This window comes from Nesoenas mayeri, assembly GCF_963082525.1.
Source record: "Nesoenas mayeri genome assembly, chromosome: 8".
NCBI classification, from domain to species: domain Eukaryota; kingdom Metazoa; phylum Chordata; class Aves; order Columbiformes; family Columbidae; genus Nesoenas; species Nesoenas mayeri.
The window spans coordinates 14,279,690-14,299,670 of record NC_137554.1 but is presented as its reverse complement, the minus strand read 5'-3'; the positions used below and the strand labels follow the sequence as shown (position 1 = coordinate 14,299,670).

The 19,981-nt window shown below is 42.4% G+C and overlaps 2 protein-coding genes across 4 annotated transcripts in view; both read right to left on the bottom strand.

The window, feature by feature from the left end:
• Positions 1-7,755: 7,755 nt before the first annotated feature.
• S1PR1 (sphingosine-1-phosphate receptor 1) lies at positions 7,756-8,896 on the bottom strand (the record flags this gene model as incomplete). The annotated part of the gene is made up of 1 exon (XM_080348889.1): positions 7,756-8,896. The coding sequence occupies one exon, from the start codon at positions 8,894-8,896 to the stop codon at positions 7,757-7,759; it is 1,140 nt and encodes a 379-aa protein (XP_080205015.1). The 3' UTR covers position 7,756.
• Positions 8,897-13,517: 4,621 nt separating this feature from the next.
• Positions 13,518-19,981, bottom strand: part of LOC308042980 (putative oxidoreductase ZK1290.5) — a 49,212-nt gene continuing 42,748 nt past the window's right edge. For 2 of the 3 annotated variants that reach the window (XM_080348778.1, XM_080348780.1), the window contains 2 exons: positions 19,771-19,872; positions 13,518-14,008 (listed from right to left, as the gene is read on the bottom strand). In XM_080348778.1, the coding sequence (XP_080204904.1) occupies positions 19,777-19,872 (96 nt within the window). In that variant the 3' untranslated portion in view covers positions 13,518-14,008; positions 19,771-19,776. The remainder of the gene's footprint in view (positions 14,009-19,770; positions 19,873-19,981) is intronic. The other variant, XM_080348779.1, reaches the window with a different exon arrangement.

The window sequence follows — 19,981 nt, the reverse complement described above, 5'->3', positions numbered from 1 at the left end:
ACAGTTTCCTCGCCGCGTTTTAAAAGCTCTGTCTACGGTACGTGATTCGGTGCTGCTGGTTAAATAATCAGCAATAAATAGAGGCGTTTAGGTACTTCCCAACAAAAATACTGACTCTGCGAAGGCGTGGCCTGCTTTACAGCTGCTGCGCTTTAATTCTCACCTTAAAGGTTCAGGCTTAACACCCATTAACCCAGCGGCCACAGAGCCCGAGCAGCGTTTCACGTCTTCTGAGGCGCTGCTTTAACTTTTCACAAGCGGCACAGCACGTGGTTTTTACTATTGACTCACGGCCAAGATTAAAGTGTGTTTCATTTTTTTTGGTGTTTTCAGCTGTTGTTTCCCTGCTGCCGCCCCCGGTGAGCTCGGGTGCCCGTGCCCGTGTGGGACCCGCCGGGCCACCCGCTGCGCGGCCCCGCCGGCTAAACCCGGGTAGCGCGGGGAAGGGAAACGCGGCGCAGGAACAGCCGGGCCGGCAGGAAAACCGGGGGGAGCGCGGCAACAGCGCTCAGGAAGGGGCCGGGGGAGTAGGGGCGGCTTCGGTGGCCTCGATGGGCCTGAGGAGGAGGAGGGGGGTGCCTTTCGGCTCCGCATAAGCAGCTCGGGGCCGCTGCGCACCTCCCAGGCGGCTGGGGCCGCCGTGCCCCTGGGATGTGGGCGGCTGGGAGCCCCGGGCGGGAACCCCGGGCTGTGTGCCCAGGGAAAGAGATCATGTTCGCATTTCTTAAAAGAAATAAGAGGTAAAAAAAATATATTCTAAAATATTAAGGTACTTAGAGTCTTCAAACATCAAAATTCAGGTAAATCCAAACCTGAAATGCTTCACATGCTTCATCTGGCTGTGGTTTCTATAGGCACAGTCTGCTTTTTGTCTGGAGCTTTTAGAAGTTCTTTCTGTGCCACCCCGCACACTTGCACAGCGGAGCTGCCGGGCTGGGCATTGTGTGTCCCCGCTCTCGGCTCTCTGGTGGGAAAAGGCTTTGCTCGGTGAGCCTTTTATGTTCGTTCATCCCATTAAAGCGCCTCGCTTTGTTGTCCTCTGAACCCTCTTTAATGCCTCCGCAGTTTTCAGCAAGTTTAGTGGAAAGCAAAACTTCACCCCGTATCATTAAAGAGTCCTGACCAGAGCCACTCCCGCTGCTGAACCGTTTCAAGTTAAAAGATGCAGTATTCCTTCACTGTAACCTCAATTATGTAGACAAGTTCTTTTCCCTCACACCTATGTTATTTTATGAGAAAAATAAAATACAACCACTTTTGCATTGGAAATGAGCAACCTCTGAGATGAAAGTTAATCTCAAAAGATTTCCTCAAGCAACATTTGCAATATGAGGTATAAAACCAGTGAGAGATCTGATAAAATGCAAAATGTATTGAATTGCTAAGACTGGGGCAGGGGGGTGGGAGAGAAAAGTTTTTAACACTTTTTGGAACAGAGTTGTAAGCTGCTTTCAAGTAACATCTCTGTGAAGGGCGTTTGGGGTTTGTTCAAAAGGTGCATTGATCAGATGACCCTGATCAGCGAGGAAAACTATGCTTCAGCTACAAGTAATTTCTTATCTCGTGCCAAAACCAGCAGTAGAAGTGGGAGTTGTGATGGAAATAAAAAACACCTAAAACTGCCTGGTGTTGGGGAAACAGCTGGCGTGTTGTCCTTGTGCAACAGGCATCCGAATGGTCACCAGATTAGAAGAAATCGTTAGACCGTAGTTGTGTCTTCTCTGAAAGCAAGAAAGATAATAATGCAGACTTTAGTGAGCTGTTTTTCAATAATAGCACCTCTTCAGAATGTGTTTTTCAGCCAAGATCTTGATATTTATTCCAACCACAAGGGTAGAGTCGCACATATTAATATATTTATTTTTCTCCCACCTTAGAGTATCTGTGATACAACATCGCTCAGCCCATCAAAGCACAAGGAAATACTGCAAGTAGCTGGGCAATAAATGACCTGGCAGATCATCCCCCGAATTCAAAATGCCACAGATACCTGCTCTTTGAATAGTACCACAAAATTTAAAACATTCAGTTGTAAACATCCTTGTGTATATATTATGTATTTATCTCGGTGAGAATTCATGAGACCTCACCCAGAGATGCTTAGGAAAGAATTGCAGATCTAAGGGTAGAGTTCACAAGTGAAAATCCTCAGCTGTGAAAATTCTCAGAGAGGATTCCTTCTTTTCAAGTGGGAGGCATCAGACTGCAGTCCAACCCCCACCCCAATCCTAATTTGTCCTTGAAACATGTTCTCCTGTACACTCTCAATCAAAATCTTGTGACAAATCCAGTTTTCACATTATGAAAATTGTTATTGTGCCTTCTCTGTAACCATATAAATTCTATTGCTTACAGCAATTCATGTCCCCACCTTCACCTTATAGCACTGTGGGTGCTCGATATAGGCAAGAATTTGTCTGAGACAGTGTTCCAGCAATTATACCAGTGGCCAGCTAAGTCAGGAAGTCTTGGCTTACACCAAGCGTATCTATGCTTAAAAGAGCAAAACTACCAGAAAGCATCAGCTGTGATTCAAACCACGAGTTTTTCCCAGCTAGTGACACTGCTTTCATCAATGATTTCGTGGAGCCTAGCAGATCATTTTAACCTGGTATTTATCCAGTGATTTCCCTCTCGCCTGTGTTTTCCAAATGTTCATTAGTTATCAAAAATTATGCAGTCTGTATTTTGAGTCCACTTTTAGCCAAGAAGAGTGATTCCAAATAGACACTGCAAATATCTTAATGCTTGTCATGGCTTTGATTACATGCGTTTCCAATGTGCTGTTTTGATCTGTAGTGTACTGTGTATTTAAAAATGAATCTTCTCCAAGCAGTTTTTCACATAAGCTCAAAATAAATATTGGCCTTTGTCTCAGGTTTCCATTATGCGAATCCTAAACCAGGCTTGGTGGAAGGTTCACGGAGGGTTGACAGCGCATTGTCAGCTCTGCTTTATTAGGACTTTTCCATGCTGGAGCGTTCCTGGGTGTGGCTGATGGGATTTCCTGCCTTTTTGTCCTGCAAAGGTAGCACAGAGGGCCCGAGTGCAAGGAAATGGTTCCCACTTCATTCCCATATAAGATTTTTCGGTAGGGTAAGAGATCTGCCTGTGCAGAGCTTTGCTTGGGGGGGTTTATTTGAAAACTGCTGCTTTGACACAACATCTCTCAGGATTTGTGGATGAGCAGGGAGACACAAGGAAAACATCACCCTGTTTTGGCAGGAGAGAGGGTCCTTAGCATTGTAATTCCCTTCAGTGGATCACATACCTCTATACTAATTATGTTCCCAGCTTGCCCCCCAAACAATTTTTTTTTTCCTTAACATCTTAGTTTATATTAGATGCTTGAGTTTCAGAACTCTCTAGACACTTAGTTCAGCAGCAAATTTGTACTGGAACAAGTTAGCTGTACCACATGTTCTTGTATCTAGCTCCTGTGTGCAGAGTGAATTTGATTATTGTTCATAATCACAGAAAATCCTGTGCCTGGAGTAATAATTGAAGGGAGATTCTTGACCCAATGTGATTCTTGCAGACTGTATAAAACGAAATAAGATTCTATCAGAATAAATGAGATGACAGAGAATGAGCAAATTCCATCTATAAATGCAAAGATGGGATTAGAAAAGTTTGTGAAGGCAAATTGTAGGAACTCGATTTAGATGGATTTTGCTTGTTTGTTTCTTAAATTCTTGGAAGTTGAGTTGTAGTTGGATTAATGTCATTTTCCAAGAAACAAAGTATGAGGAATTATTGAATAGGTATTTTCCTGGGGAATTTAGAACCCCCTAAATTACAAAGCCTGTCCTTGAGGAATTTCCAGCATTTCAGAGCTGAGTAGGTTAAATTGCTCTGGTCTACGTATCCACATTTTTGGATGCTTTGTCAATCTGACCCTTTTAACAACATCTGATAATGCCGCAGCCCATGCAAAATGCAATCAGTATTGAGAGCTTCCAGACCAAATTAGGAATTAGGAAATGTTACGGTTGGGCATTTCCTGTATTTCTTAGTTCAGTAAGAAAAGGCTGGATAACAGTATTTTATGCTCTAGTTTTGGTCCTGGCTGCCCGCATGGCACCGCCAGCCCGAGGGCTGTTCCTGCTGCGCTGTCTCGAGGGTGTTCTGGCTGCAGCCCCCACTGCCCCAGGTCCCACACACACATACCCAGGCTCAGAGCAACAGACATTTTGTTACCATTTTCCATCCCTTTTCTATTCCTCACACTGGAAGAACAGCTAGGAAAAATAATATAAATCGAAGAGCCAGGTTACTCCAGATAATTCAGGCTATTTTATTTCACGTAGACATTTGGTATAACGCACCTTTTCAGTTCTCAGTTCATTTTCTCTGCCGGTTTGTCACATGGCCAACACCAGGACAAAGCTGCACACCCTTCGGTGTGGACAGAAGGCTGTCTGGGGCCTGGGAAGGTGCTTTCCACATTGCTCACTTCAAAAATGTGCACTGCACATCTAGCCTAACCTGCTGGGGCACGGTGATGCATGTCTGTGGCCAAGGAGCTGTGGAGTTCCTGTGTAGGAGGTGAAGAGCAGTGCAAATGGCCTGTCTTGTCTTCTATTTTTTTCCCAGCAGGAACCCTTACTTTTATTATTGTTATTATTACATTTATTGTTCCCTGTTTGAATCTTATCTACTTGCATAGATGTGGCCCGTCTGTGGAGGAAACAAATTCCAGTCATCACGATCAAGAGTGTAGGAAACGCTTCCCATGGCCCAGTGCCACACTCTGGTGTTTGCATTTTTTTAATTGCGTGAATTACGTAGGGCTTTGAGCTCCCCTCCAAAACTGGGCTCCCATCACATAGTCACCTCAACAGGGGAAAACAGTCATTTTCCGCAAAGGCCCAAAGCGTCATTAGAGGAGATAGATAAGTGAGGGATACAGAAACAAAGGCAAAGCGGAGGGAAGTGACTCACCTGTGGGCTATCAGCTACGAGTAAGGCTGGTGATGGTCACGAGGGGCCAGTGACGCAGCCATGCTGTGACATGGCTCATCCCTTGTCGCAAGATCTCAGAGCCGTGAGGGACAAACAACCCTAACGCCCATAAGGCTTCAAGAGCGGAAGGGTGGTCGTTGTTTGGATAAAACACCCCTACAAATTCAGATGTCCTTGTGCATTGCCTCATCCCCATATATCACCTTTATTTACTCACTGGCAGCACATTGAGGGCTTAACTTGGACTTTCATGGTTTATATAATTTTGGTGCTCTGCACAGAAGTGACTTTATCCCTGGGACAAAGCGGCACTTTCCCTCATGACTGTCAGCACCCGGTGCAAACCACCCCTGCGCAAATGAAGGCCTGAGCCAAGAGAGACTTATCTTGTGCGCAAATACAGATTTGACATTTTTTCCAGCCCTGCTCAGGTCACTAATTAAAAGCCTAGGAAGTGAGCACACATGAAATCATTCCTTCCGTACAGGCAGACAGATGGAGAGACATTCCAGCCTGTTTCCAGTCTTTTGTCTTCAGGGCATTTTTGGAATTTCCTTCAGGAAGCGAGGTTGTGACCCAGAGCCTTCCTCGGTGAGCAGGCTCTCGTTTCCCACACTAAACCTTGCATGGCAATGACATACAGCACGAGAAGGTGAGGTTTATCTTCGCGCTCCAACTGCATCCTGTATGAGCTCCATGGAACTTAAAAGTAATACCGAGAGGGAACGGCAGCAAGAGAGGAAAGGGAAGTCAAGCCTTTGGAAGCAGAATCGCAGCACCTATTCCGTTACACTGCCCCAGTCTTTGCTGGTGGACGCAGTGGAGCTGCAGCGCTTGCATAGTTGAGGCCGCCTTCTGCGTTTCAGAAAGTTCCTTGATGCTTGCAATAAGCTAAGAACTAAACTCACAAATTATATTAGTGATACAAGTGAATTATTTGACTTATTCTACTCCAAGCAGTCATGGCAAAACTGGCAGTCATCTGTTTGTTTCCTCTGTTCGTACTTCCTTAGCTGTTGGAGACAAATCACTACTGTAGAGATTCTTTTCAAGACATTTCATTGATGTGTGTGCTGATGAAAAATTATATTCTGGCATTCATTTTATATTTTACATGATCCTGTAAGTGGTATTATGCATTTTATATCCCCACAGATTTGGCTCAATCCCAGCAGGTACTGAAATGAAGGAATTCTTTCGCTGACATGTCAACCCTCGCAATAATACAAAACTACTAGTCATCTGATAACAGGATCTTTAAAAAAATCAGTTTATTAATGTTTAGAAGTCAATAAAGCTATGTGCAAATTGAACAATAAAAGTCAGAAACATTTTAAATACTATTTTTTTAAACCAGAAAAAAACCCCTCAGTTTAATTGCACTGGAAATTTTACTACAAAGGCAATAATTTTTTTTTTTTTACAAAATACCACTTCTAGGAATTGCCAATAACTGTAAATCAGTCAATTGCTCTCAGCTATCCTAGATATACCACTTTTGTTATAGTAATACTCTAGGTGCATGAAGACTCCTGCATCTTATTAACTTATTTACATTGTACACATTCAACCCCATTAGCACAGGTTAGAAAAATAGAGGAGTAAAAACGATGCTGTAAAACAAATACATTCAATTTAATGACAGGTACTTCTTCCATGAACTGATAAAATACAGACATCTTTGCTGGAATTATAGACATTAATAAAATGTGCCAAAATGTATTGCATTTTGTTATGGAAGTGCATTTATCTATAGTCATTTCACTTCAACTTTCCTTTTATTTTTCTGAAATTCAAGATATTATTTTCAGATTTTCTGACTGATCTTTACCTTTGGAAAGACTATGAACCTGACACCGAAATGCCCCTTCAGTTTTTTGTCAAAAATCCTGCTGTTGTCAGTAGTATCTTATACTATTAGATTTACCTTCAGTCATCTTAAAGAGAAATGACTTTTAGTTCTACCTTGCATTTGTCACGATAACGCGGTTTATTTAATGCTATAGAGTAACAAGGCAATCAACGTGTGGGGCCAAATGCTACTCTGAGCTACTCCATAAAATCTGATGCAGTCAATGGAATTGTACAGGTAAAAGTAACTGCGGAGCCTGGCTCATGGCCGTCAAATGTATTATGGACCGACAGCAAAAATTCACAGCTGTGATCTTGCTAAATAAAACCCCAACAGCTTTGGACTCTGCAAATAAAACCTTATGACTTAACTAAAAACTCTGTAAAGTGATGCCAAATTATGGTTGTACGTGGTCTAAATTATATCTTTGTGTGATCTCTCTCCTTGTTATGTGCTAAACAAACACTTCTGACCAACTACACCAGAACCACCACAAAACTCAGTACAGAAAGATCTTTGTGTCAGTGGTTTGCTGCAAGTAAAGGAGAAATAACTTCACATTCTTCTCACAGGGGAAAGACAAAAAAAAAGGTTCATTCTCCCTCTCCCACCTCCCCCTCTCTCTTTCTCTCTCACACACCAGGCATCATTTCACCAAGGCATCAGTCTTTCAGAGTTACTAAGGAGATTTCAGGATATGAATGCGCCTGACAATCCCGAGCTGCCTCAGTGCAAAGACAAAACATGCTCCAGGGAAAAAGATTTTCAAGCCAGAACAGTATGTCCCATTTCTTGAACTCCAGCCTCGCAAGTGCACCATTTGCCTCATTAGAACTAATGCTACTTGCTCACTTAGCCCAACGCTGCCGCCGTGAGCAGGAGGCGTCGCAGCTCCGCGATTTCAGAGGAAGGCTCTGAAATACACCCCCATGGTTACTCTTAGGAAGATGAGGTAACATTGCCCGAAGACATGATGGTTTCAGGACGGTCACCTTCCTCCTTCTGTGGGTGGGAGGAGTTGTCAGACTTACTCCTGCTGAACTCCATCCCTCCGATGATTGGCCTCTTGAATTTGGTCCCAGAATCCGTCGGGGGACACTTGCAGCAGCACAGAATCCTGATGAAAGCCCTCCGCATCTCTTTGTTTGTCAAGGTGTAGATGATAGGGTTCGTGGCTGAATTGAGCACGGCCAGTACTAAGAAATATTCTGCTTTATAGAGGATTGGGCAGGTCTTCACCTTACAGCCCACATCCAGTAAAAGCAGGATGAACAAGGGAGCCCAGCAGGCAATGAAGGCACTCAGGACTATGATCACTGTCTTGAGCAAGGCTAGTGACTTTTCTGAGCTCCTAGTAGCTTTGGTAATGTTTTTCCGAAATGTCAGCCTGCGGCTCCTAGTCCTCACCATGGAGTAGATCCTGCAATAGAGGACAACAATAGATAGCAAAAGGCCAGTGAAGACAGTGGTGCAAAACAGAATATAGTGCTTGTGGTAGAGAGGCAGCACGGTGGAGCAGTTGTACAAGAGGCTGATGCAGTTCCAGCCCATGATCGGGAGTCCCCCGAGTATCACGGAGATAACCCAGCACGCGCTGATCAGCAAGAAGGAGCGGAAGCTGTTGCTGCCATTGTGGAGTTTCATCTTCAACATGGTGATGTATCGTTCAATGGCAATGGCCAACAAGCTGAACACTGAAGCTGACAAGGCAACAAACATGCTGCCTTCTCTTACAAACCACTGGGAGGGGGTGAGGCTATAGGTTTTGTGCCCAGATAGCAGGAGGTTGGCGGTGTAAGCCACACCAGCCAGCAAGTCTGAAAGAGCCAAGTTCCCAATGAAATAGTACATGGGTCTGTGAAACTTCTTGGTTTTCCAGATGGTAAGCAAGACAAAAATGTTCTCTAAGATTATAAAGCAGCAAATGATGATAAAAACCACCGATGTCACTTTTATTCCACTGTCCGCATTTTCATTTAGCTTTCCCGTGTAATTATAATGCTCTTTGATGACATAGTTGACATCAGTGTTGGCGAGGTTGCTGACGACCTTCAGCGGGGCAGTGGTGCCGGAGCTCATGGTGCCCACCTGGGCGCCGCTTCCCCCGCGGCCGCCGGACGGTGACGCCGGCACAACGCCGGTGGCTGCCCCGCAGCCTGCCTGGCACTGCCGCGCAGCTCAGAAACCGCAGCCCTGAGAACAAGAGGCACAAAGCCCAGAGTTAAAAGGAAGGCAAACAATGTAACAAATGACAAGCAGTTTAAGATGATCTGCTAGTTTAATTGTACATCAGAGTCACAAATGTAATCACACTGGAATCAGTTTCATTCATCTGTTAAAATACATTTAGAAGATGGTGAGGTGCATTCAATAGGTAACGCTAAAAAGGCAAAAAAAGTTGTGTCATGCAGAGCTGAACAGGTGAACTGGAGTTGGCAAGAGCTGCATTACTGGACTCATTCCAATGCAAAAAATCTCAAAGCTCCCCAGCAAGAAGTTCTAGAGTATCTTTTTCTTCAGTAGGAAACACACCTTGTAATACAACAGCAGAGATGAGATTTAAAGGGCTTGATTCAGTTTAACTGCAAATGCATGAAAGCCAGCACAGAAGCTACTCAAAGGGAGACGTATATTCTCCTCCATTAATAAAGTCTGAATATGTTTTGGAGGGGGGCAGTTATGCAATTCACTGATGCCATCTTGAACAGTGGTAAATTCACTGATGTATATGTAAGCAAGAGATCATCTCAAAGCTGTAAACAGGAAAGGGTGCCCTTGCTAAATAAAAGAACACGCTTTACAAAACCTGGACCAGTCAAAAGTTTAGAAAATCAATAAAAATACGTTAAAAAAGCCAGATAGCAAGCCCATTCCATGGGTCTGAAACAAAGAATGGCAAAAAAATACCTTGCATAATTAGCACTGCAAGCTTTTGAAATGGGCACGATTAAGGAATGCAGATATGGATGGAAGTCCATTTACATATACACGTTCGATTTTCTAGTGGGCACTTAAAAGAGAATTAAAGACGTGAAATCACGCCAGGGAAGAAGAACCGGTAGAGCTGTTAAATTACAGCCTAGACTGGGCAAAGCAGGAGGTGCGAGGCCACAGAGTACGACTCCCCGCTCTGCTCCCGGCCTCCAGCCCGCACCGCTCCCCAGCCCCATCCCAGCCCGCAGCGCCTCCGCCGGACGCGGCACCAAGCCGGGCACGGCGGGTCCCGGGCACCCCTCGCCTCTTTTGTTCCGGGGCTTCGGGGGGACGCACGGAGAGCCGACCCGCGGCGCTGGGACTTCGCGACGGCCCCGGGCTCCGCAGGGACGGCCCCGCGGTGCGGTGCGCGGCACCCCGGCCTTACCTCGCTCAATTGCGGCGCGGAGCCCACATCGGCCCTGCGCATCTTGCGTGCCCACGGAGCAACTCCCGCGGCCGGGCTGGGGGCTCGGTGGTTTTAATGTTTCTGCAGCTGCTGCTCTCCACCCCGTTTCCGATTATTCCCCTCTAACTCCTCCCTGCTCGCGGCCACGGGGCGGCTCGGCTACGGGACCTGCCCGCCCCGCCCGGGACCCGCGGCCCCCGGGCACTCTCGCCGCCCCGCCCCGCCGCTCCACCGGCGCTGCTGTGCCGGGGCTTTACAGACCCGACAGGCTCGGGGAAGAAAGAGGGGCCGAGGCGGGGAGCCCTCCGCGGGACACACCTCGCCCTGCCCGGCCGCGGGAAGGGGCCGCCCCGGCCGGGCTGCAGCCGCCCCTGCGCCGGCCCCGCCGCTGGCCGCGGGGGAAGGCGGCGGCTCGCCCGGGGAAGGAGGTGTCGGCGGGGCCCGGCCGGCTCCCAGCACGGCCTCTGCGCCTCGTGGGGTGCCGGCGGCAATCTCCCCCTTCTTTGCTGTGTAGGAGCAGCAGGGATAAGGGCAAAGGAAGCAACCCGTGTGCCACCTTAGTCCTGGCTCTTGCGGGACATTACAAGTAATGTTGAAGGACATACCTGGAAGATGCTCTTCCCTTTTCTGTGCGGAGGTGGGGTTTTGTCCTGGCAGGCTCGGGCGCCTGCAGGCTCCCGTAGGGCTGGGTAACTCAGCACCAACTTCCCCGAGCTCGCACCAGCCCCACGGGCAAGGCTGGGTGCCAGCCAGCACTCGGGGAAGGCAGAAGTCAGCACTGGCCCATGGCCGACGAGGGATTCACTTCACACCACTGTTAAACACGACCCTTTGCTGTTGTTTTCACATGCAAAAAAAATTTCCTGAATATTCAGAGGATTCTGTAAAACACCGGCATATTTGAAAATATTATTAAGTTTTGAATTACTTTTTTTTAAAAAACAAAATCGGCAATGACAACTACAATGGTAACAGTGCTATTACATGGAGACTGAGAAAGAAGTGAGTTTATATTAGTTACGTTTATATAATTCCTTCTCTCTTCAAACTTCTAACTTCTAAAAGAAAAAAACACCTCCGTGTATGTGAAATGGTAACTGTTGGTGATCTACTGCTGTGCTTGCTGCAGAAGTTTTCCTTCCTTGCTGTGTTCTCTTTAACTCCACTTCAAATTGAAACACAAAAGACTACCCAGAGCTCAACAGATTTAGGTTTTTCAGTTCACAGCATCGCACTAGTCAATTAGCAGTAGCAGTCGTTACGAGGAAGCAGCTTTCCTCTGAAAGACAGCAAGAGTAACTCTACCCTCAGGAAGAGAGTCCCTCTCTTATTTATGCTAATAGTCATGCTTCGATTGCTCCACGCCTCTCCCAGAATGACTCAGATAAATTACACTGGCAAACAGACATTTACTCTTCCACCACAAAGCTAGAAACTTGAAAAGATGTTTAGCCTCCTGAGAGCCTGGAGGAAAATACAGCCGTTAAATTACAACTGTCAGAAAAGGCATGCAAGATAAATCACGCTTGAGGTTGACATATGCATCCCCTGCAACTGCCTGACATACCCTAGATAGTTCAAGCTTTCCCCCTTGTGTAGCTAATTTATAGAAAATAGAAGTGCATTCATTAGGCATTTTCTTCTAGGAAATAATTCTCACATCATTTTAAGCAAGGGGAACATATTAAAGGAACACGCTTTAATTAAAGGACAGAATGACTCATGGTTTCAGCAGTCAGATGTACAGGCTTTCACGTTTGGGTTATTGGTCAACCGAGAGGCTACAACTCAGAGATGTGACATCCAACAAATTATTTTCAAAGGCTGTGTAAAATACTTGGGCAACATCAGTTCCACTCCAAGCACTTGGCTATTTGTATCACAAAAAGCATCATTAAAATTAGATGACCACACACATCATAGTCCTCTTGACACCTCAACAGAGAGGAAACTGCAATACAGCTTCATTTTTCTCAGGCAAATGAAGCCAGATCAGCTGCGTTTGCACTGGTGGCTGTCTGAAACCTCAGAGACATAGGTAAACGTGGCTCAGCAGCACAAGTTGTAGCTTGCTTATGAGGGCTGAAACACAAACAGAAGTAAGTTCAGGTCGGTCCAGCCAACTCTACCAAAAGTACGTTGGTGTTTAATGAGGTGATTTACACCAGGGTTATACTCCATCCCCAGCAACAGAACAAGAACTCAGAATTTTCTTAGTATCTCCCCAACTGCCAAGTCCAGTGTTAAGGAAGCTTGTACTTCAATGAAAAGCCCTGCAGAAATCCAGGGCAGATGTAGCTCCTTTGAGAAAGCGACTCTGGAGTTACCTACAGTCAGAATAAGGAGAAAGGACAACACACTTAGTCACACACCATTTCAGAAATAACCGGAACGCAGGCCTCAGTCAGTGGGAGGGCTGCACGCATCATGACACCAAACTTATACATAGGAGCTGCTTGACCTGGGCAAACCAGTTAAAAAAAATGTTTGTGCAACATGTCCACAAGCGTGAAGAGGCAGACGCTTCTGTTCATAGAGATCCTGAATATGTATGTGCTCACAGACACTTGAGTTTTTAGGATGAGCAGAAACTCATGATTTAGGGTCTGGCACTAAAAAAAAAAGAAAAAGGTTGCCCATGATAACCAAAGTTCTTGTGAACCTTTCAGTAAGAACTTAGTGCGGTGGGGATTTCAGAAACCTGGCTAGCTGCAGGGCAGTTTTCCAGCTGGAGAAAGCTTTGATCTTGTCAGAAAAGAGGCTGCAAACTGGGGTATTCCCAAAGCCTGCACACTGACAGACTGGTGGCACCGATGCCACCAGAAGACCACACTGTCTTAATGTGAGCACCGCTGGACAACACACGATTAAATCAGAGGAGTGTCTGAACATTATCCACCTTGAAAAGATACAGAAAATCCCTGCAAGACAGATTAGCAAGGGATTTTTCTCCAACACATTACTGTGATGCACCTTCAAAATTTTTTCTCTATATAAGCAAAAAGTACTTTTATTCATCTTGATGCAGCTTAGGCCACGAGCCAGAGACGTTCCTCTCTCATGTGGTGGGTCAAGACAGGATCCTTGAAATGGTGTTAATGGAACACATTTGCTCACCAAGAAAGCACAAACAGCAGCCTGCAGAAGCCCTCAAAATTCTCATGACTAGGATAAATTAAAAAAGCAGTATACAAAAAATCAGGTTCTGCAATCCTAGAATAAATATTCCAACATTCCACATTTTTAATAATTTTTCAAGATTTACATGCATTGTAGCATGCTCTTATCTGTGCCTATAGGTAACTAATACTTTTCAAAACGTAAGAAAATAAATTGTTCAAATGTGTTAAAATGACACCTTAAATGAAGTACCTGCAAGCAGCAGAAACTTAATTACAATACTGTGAGACAGCTCAACCCATACTGGGAGAATACGCCGGAAAGTTCCAAAAAAGCAGAGAAAATGCTGAAAGTAAGCATTCCTGTATCTGTAAGAAAATAACAAATAAAAGAATAAACTAAATGATTTTATTAATTTGTTAACATAACAGTAGAAACAAGTCATTGATATTGATTTTTGATTATTGATCAATATTTCTCAGGTACTCTCAGTACCCAAGAGAACAATTTAGCTTTATTGTTCCATTTAAAATGAATTAATGTTTCAGTTGCATCACTTTTGCAGTGTAGAACAATCTCATTTGAAATTATCCTTTCCACAATGGATAGGTTAGGTGAATTAATTTTCGGTTGATATTCATAGTGTTCAAAAATTCCATGTCTTCTTCCTTCAGATTAAAATCAAAAACCTGGTTTGGAAAAAGAAAAAAAAAAAGGTATGAGAACATTGCAACGATTAAAGCACACATATTTGTTTTGTATTAGTATTCTATAATTTAGGTGGTCTGGTTTTAAGTTCTTGATCTTGATAATCAATAAAAATTAAATGGCCTTTTTTGTTTTAAAAGGCTGTTGTAAAAAGTTTGCTATATTCATTTTAGTAAGAATTCGTACTTTAGTTTTAGATCACTAAGCTGAACATAACATTAGGAAAAGCTTAAGTCCAAGTGGAAAGAATTGAAGCAGTTGAGAAAGTGACATACAACAGTTTTACTGGATATCATTGCACCCAAAAACATACATGCTTTAATATATCCAACTGTGATTTTATAGATATATATATTAAAATATAGCAGAAGTTCTGCATTAATCAAACTGTATAATGCAGCATTAGAAAACATTTTGAAGGTTAATTTTTTTTCCCAGTGATACAGATCAGTTAACTAAAGTCCTACCATATGTTTTCTTCTAGGGTCAACTAAAGACATTAATGGAGATTATACCTGAACTTAACACAGTATTCTGAAGAAACAGAAGTTTCAGATGGAAAATCCACAATTATTTGGCAAATTACAGCTATTACTTATCTGTAATACTGGGAGGAGACAACCAAGCAGTAAAAGAACCATTTCCGCCCCCCCAAAAAAAACCCAACAAACCCACAAACCCATCAGTGATCATTTTCAGATTAATCAAAGGTACTTATATCTGGTTTGTAAGGCATTCATGACAATCACGCAAAAAAAAAATCTCAGAAACCATGTGGTATAAAATAGCTGGTTGCTGTTTTGTTAATATAAAGACTCCATAATATATATATTTTTTTCAACATCAGGAATGTGAATTTATAGCACAGTATATGTATGACCTTGACAGGTTTGCTTCAGATTCATCTTCTACCACATTTCTACTGCACCCAAAGCAAGTGATTTACTGTAAATTTATCTTGGCAACATTATACATATGGGTATTCAATGGGATGAATTTGAGTCACGAAGAACCACTAGGAAAGAATGACTTCATAGAGAAAAGAAAAACAAAATAGAACAAAACAACCCAACAATCTCTGCCCTCCTTGTTATCAGGAAACTCTGAAAGTAATTGTACACTCCCCCATGCTCCAAATTTCACAGCCAAGTTATAAACTTAGCACTACTTCATTATACTGGAATTGTGAAGCCTCATCTAGAAAGTTCTGGAAATATGTTTTGCTGGAGAGAAAACAGAGCAATCATTAATAGGATGATAATGCTGATAACATACTTCTGAATTTCCTATTAGTTCAGCTACAGAATGGTTCTTAAAGGGCATTGGTGAGCAAAGCCACTATTCAGTATTCCTCTTGGGTGCAGTGATTGAGATTGGTACAATGGATCTGTACAAAGTTGCTTAGAGAAGCACATCCCATAATGGTGGCGATGCCATAAGTGGTTTACAGAGCAATACATGTTGTATCACTGGGAAGAGTATCAGTGTCACTGATTTAAATTCATTTCAGGCTTTGTGCTTCTCTGGTCCCTCAGAAATCATTACTATTGTGTAATGTCCTGGCAGTTGTAATTAGTCCAATGTGATGCTGCAGATGGATAAGCAGCCATTCATAAAGACAAAGAGTAAGGTTGCATCGCTTGTATCACAAATATAACATAGGCTTACTGCAAGGCAGTGCAAATACTCAACATCTTATTTCAAAAATGCAGAAATCTTAATGGAGGCTGCAAAAAGAGCCAAAAGATTAAGTACAGAAAAAGACTCCCAGCAAACAACGCAAGAAATTGCCAGAAGGTTGGTTTATCTGTTATTTTACCCAATGCACTCTAGTCAGAGATGAGCTTCAAAGCTTTGCAGGGGGTGTGGCAATGTGGAAAGAGTGACCGGCTTGGATTCAATTACTCTCAGCAAGAGCTACTCCACCTTTGTCCCCATTTTCAAACACATAGGGTTAATGTCAGTTTTCCTGTCAGAACAGTTCAACACTGCTACTTTAAAAAGAACATCAGCTGGTGTGAGCCACGGCACAAAAAGAAGGGTGACTATTATGCAGTCTGCTTGGCTTAGAGATTTGCAAACTTACTGGTATTATAGTTTCTTGATTACAAATGCTAGTCAGGAAAATGATGTATTGAAAGTTATGTTGGGGGTCAGGTGTGGTAGAAACACCTCCGCAACATAATTAAAATTTTTCCTCCTGAAGTACGCACTTTACAAAAACATTCCTATTATTTTCCAATTAAATATTCTTAGATGCTTTCCTCTCCGGTAATATAAGAGATGAAATTCCGAAACAGGTAAGAAAATGGAGAGAGAGAGCCATGCAGAGACAGACAAGAAGCTACCATCTGTGCAGAAAATAGCCTCATGCTTTCCACTGACTTTCCGTTTATTTTTTTCCTTTCCTTAGTTGTTTCAAGAGAGTTCCCTTCCTTCAGGAATACAGTGTTCCTGCAAAGGCAGCTGACTGCACTTAGCTAGATAACACTGATTAATTGTATCTTATTTTACATAGTGGTTTATCTCCAGTAGAAAGGAATGCTCCCATCAGTCACTACCATAAATGACCTGTATAATAGGGAAAAGTGCTTTTAATTTTCAGGTGTATGCCCCATTCCTATTGGCAAGACAATGGGTTACACTGACAAAATGGATGCATTGCCGTATCTTAAAAATGGTCATTGTAGAAAGGTGAAAAAGTGTTGTTTCTAGAGAAAGCTTGTCTTACAGAAATATGGACAAGAGGAGGAATTTCAGCCCTGGGGATGAATATGCATATAATCTCAAGAATTCACTTGAAGGATGCATTCTGAGTTCACAGAACGACAACACTTAAAAACCTAGCAACTCCAGGCTAACTGACCAAAGAAGAAATAAAAAATGGAGTTAAACTTCCTAGTTTTGTATGTTAAGCAATTTTATATCCTTTTTGCCTTCTAGGTTCTGCTTCTTTTACAGAACATCACTCCTCACTGCTATCCCTAAATCTACTGTTCACTTTCTAATTTATTTTTTCATAATAGTATGATCAAAGTTGTCGGTACTTTAGAAATGTTCATTTAGATGAGGTGATAGAGACTTCAGCAGCCTTTGCTTAAAAAGAAAACTATCTCCCACAAGTGTAATATCAATTTAGTTATACGGCGGAGCATAAAATACGAATCTACTGAGTCTGTCTTTCCTTCTGCAAGAAGAGGATTTGCTCAATGACTTCAAGTTAACATAGTATAAAACTTGTGCATGCCATCTTCAAAGGAAGAGACCTATCCCAAGCACACAGGAGATAACAGGGCTCCAGTCTCTTGGGCAATTCCAGCTTCTAGCAGAAAACAATGGCTACTAGTGATGGTACAATGTGCAAAACTGCCCACCACACCTGGCAGAAAGATAGCGTGGGTCAGCTGCGTCCTGGCACTTAAAAAGCTTATATTGCCTCAAATCACACTCAACTTTATGCCTAGTTAATATTAAACTCTTCCAGTTAGATACCATGATCTAGACCAGAGAAAATGCTGGCTTGACTTCCTAGCAAAAGTAAATGTAGACACAAAAAACACTGTAAAATCTCTTTGACAGAGGGAGCAAGGAAATACATCAATTAATTAGGAAGCCATCATCACTGCAGCCTAAAGTCACCTATGTGAGTGATTAACAAGAAAATCTGGTTTACTTCTGTTTAATTCAGAACAAGGAGGTAATCAGTCAGAAATAAGTGCAGAAAAACCAGCACTGTTCTGACCAACATGGGAGTACTGTGTTATTAGCCCTGACTGATATTGTTCTGGTAATACTGAGGTAGAATTTGCTAGCATATATCAAGATTTGGTTTACTTTGTGTGCATAATTTGTGCTGGAAATAGTATGTTGATGTGATGCCTGTTTCTTTAAAGAAAACTAAAGGTAAAACTCCAACTTCTCTTTTGCAGTTTCAGAGTAAGTCTTCACTGAAGCCAAAAAGCCACATGGAGTGAATACTAGGCACACGATTCACTTCTAGTTCTCTTTTTATGCATTCAGATAGAGTGTGAAGCAAGGAGTCCCTCAACAGCACTGTAACAGGTCTTTTTTTTTTTATATTGCTAAGGTAGCTAAGGCTGTTCTATGAAGTGACTTTTGAAAAGCAGGATTAGCTGATGACCACTGGTAGAAAGGCTTATTTCTGGGCAATGTTCCAAATTTTCACTTGGTCATTGCCATTGTTTTCTGCAAAAGATAGGGAAAAAACCTCTAAAAATTACCTTTATTTTATAAATAAGCCTTACTTTTTGGAACTACTGAACCCCTCGTCACAACTGTTAAGCCAGGTACATAGCTGGTCATAGACACCTGAAGTGCCATTCCAAGAAAATGAAGCACTCCAAACTGCAGGTCACACTTGAAACTCTACAAAATAACCTTACTGTGAAGACTGTGCATCTTTCTCGGGACAGTACATTGTACAGGTATTAGCGATCACAACATTTCATACAATATCTTGTATTTTAAAATAATAAATAATACATTAACGATTCCAGAAGCAAATCTAGACAAACTCTGAGGACCTGTTATCAAAAAGGTAAGTTTGGCTGTATTTTAGCCAAGCTGTACAGAAGCTCTACTTTGAGGACAAACAATGCAGGCTAGAATATATGACTGCTCTAAGTCGCTTCTTGATAAGAACTAAGGAGCTTTGTTTCACCATATGACTAAAGCAGAACAGCACTGGGAAAACTGCCTCAGGAAATCTCCACACAATATAAATCACATTCAGATTTTCCATACCTTTCTAGACACAGGAACTCCTAAAATATTAAACCAATGTGACTAGAAGTTGAATGCTTAGGTGATAAAAGACTCCGTAGACATGTTTCTCAAAACAGATCTGTAAATTACATATATCTATATCTACATCTCTCTATATACATACATGTTTTATAAGAAAATCTGAGGAACGGTATAGTCTCTTAATGAGTTTTCCTGGACAAATCCCAAATGAAAGCTAAACTAATTGTCACTAAAAACTATACAAAATTCACCTGAATTTCCAGTAAAAGATCAGTAATAACAAAGATGCTTCTTCAGCTCTTAGAGCTTGCTGCTCAACTCTTAGCCAGGCAGACAGTTTATTTGTACACGGAAAGACTTCTACTTTGTTATAACTACAGGCTAGTAAAGAATATGCATAGAAATCTCTGGGTCAATGCCATTATTATGCAATAATATGCATAAAAAAGGTTTTTTTGGGTGGTGTTCAGATACTGCTTATGACAGTGAGATTGTATTTTTGATGGAGATTTGCGGTATATTGTACAACATAAATACTGTAATAATAATGGTATTAATGTATTTTTTCACCCAGCTTTTTCTTCTTCATACGTTGTATCCCTCTAACAAAGTACTTGAAAAATTATTTCATATTTAACACCTGTGTTGTACACTAGTAGGTAGCATTTTTTCTTACATTTTTAAAGAAGGGTTATCTCCTCATGCTCTTTGATTAAAGAGCCTGAGGTAGGGTCAATGGCATAAATAGCAGGCTTTGCATGGGCTTCAGTGCGCTACGGATCAGGATTTGAGACTGAAATTTAAGATCTCTGTACGAAAGTGCTACCCTCTAAAATATATTTTGTCTGTTACCAATGTTAAGGATTTCAAATAAGTTATCATTAATAGCAGACATTAATCTTACTATTATATTCTTATTGTAACTGTCCCTGAGTTTAAAGTAAATGGTGTAACTGACAAAAGAAAAAGCTCAAACCTTCATTCACAAAATAAGGCTTGGGTCCCAGGAAATACGTCTCCCATCATGCATTCCATTCAGAATTTCAACATCATCTTCTGCTATTGTAAAATCAAACACCTATTGGAATGCATATATAATTAACATAATTAACAAAGAGAAAAATCAGGAGTGTTTCTGTTACTTAACCTGACCAAGACTCATTTAAAGGTAAGGCAGAATTTTTCAA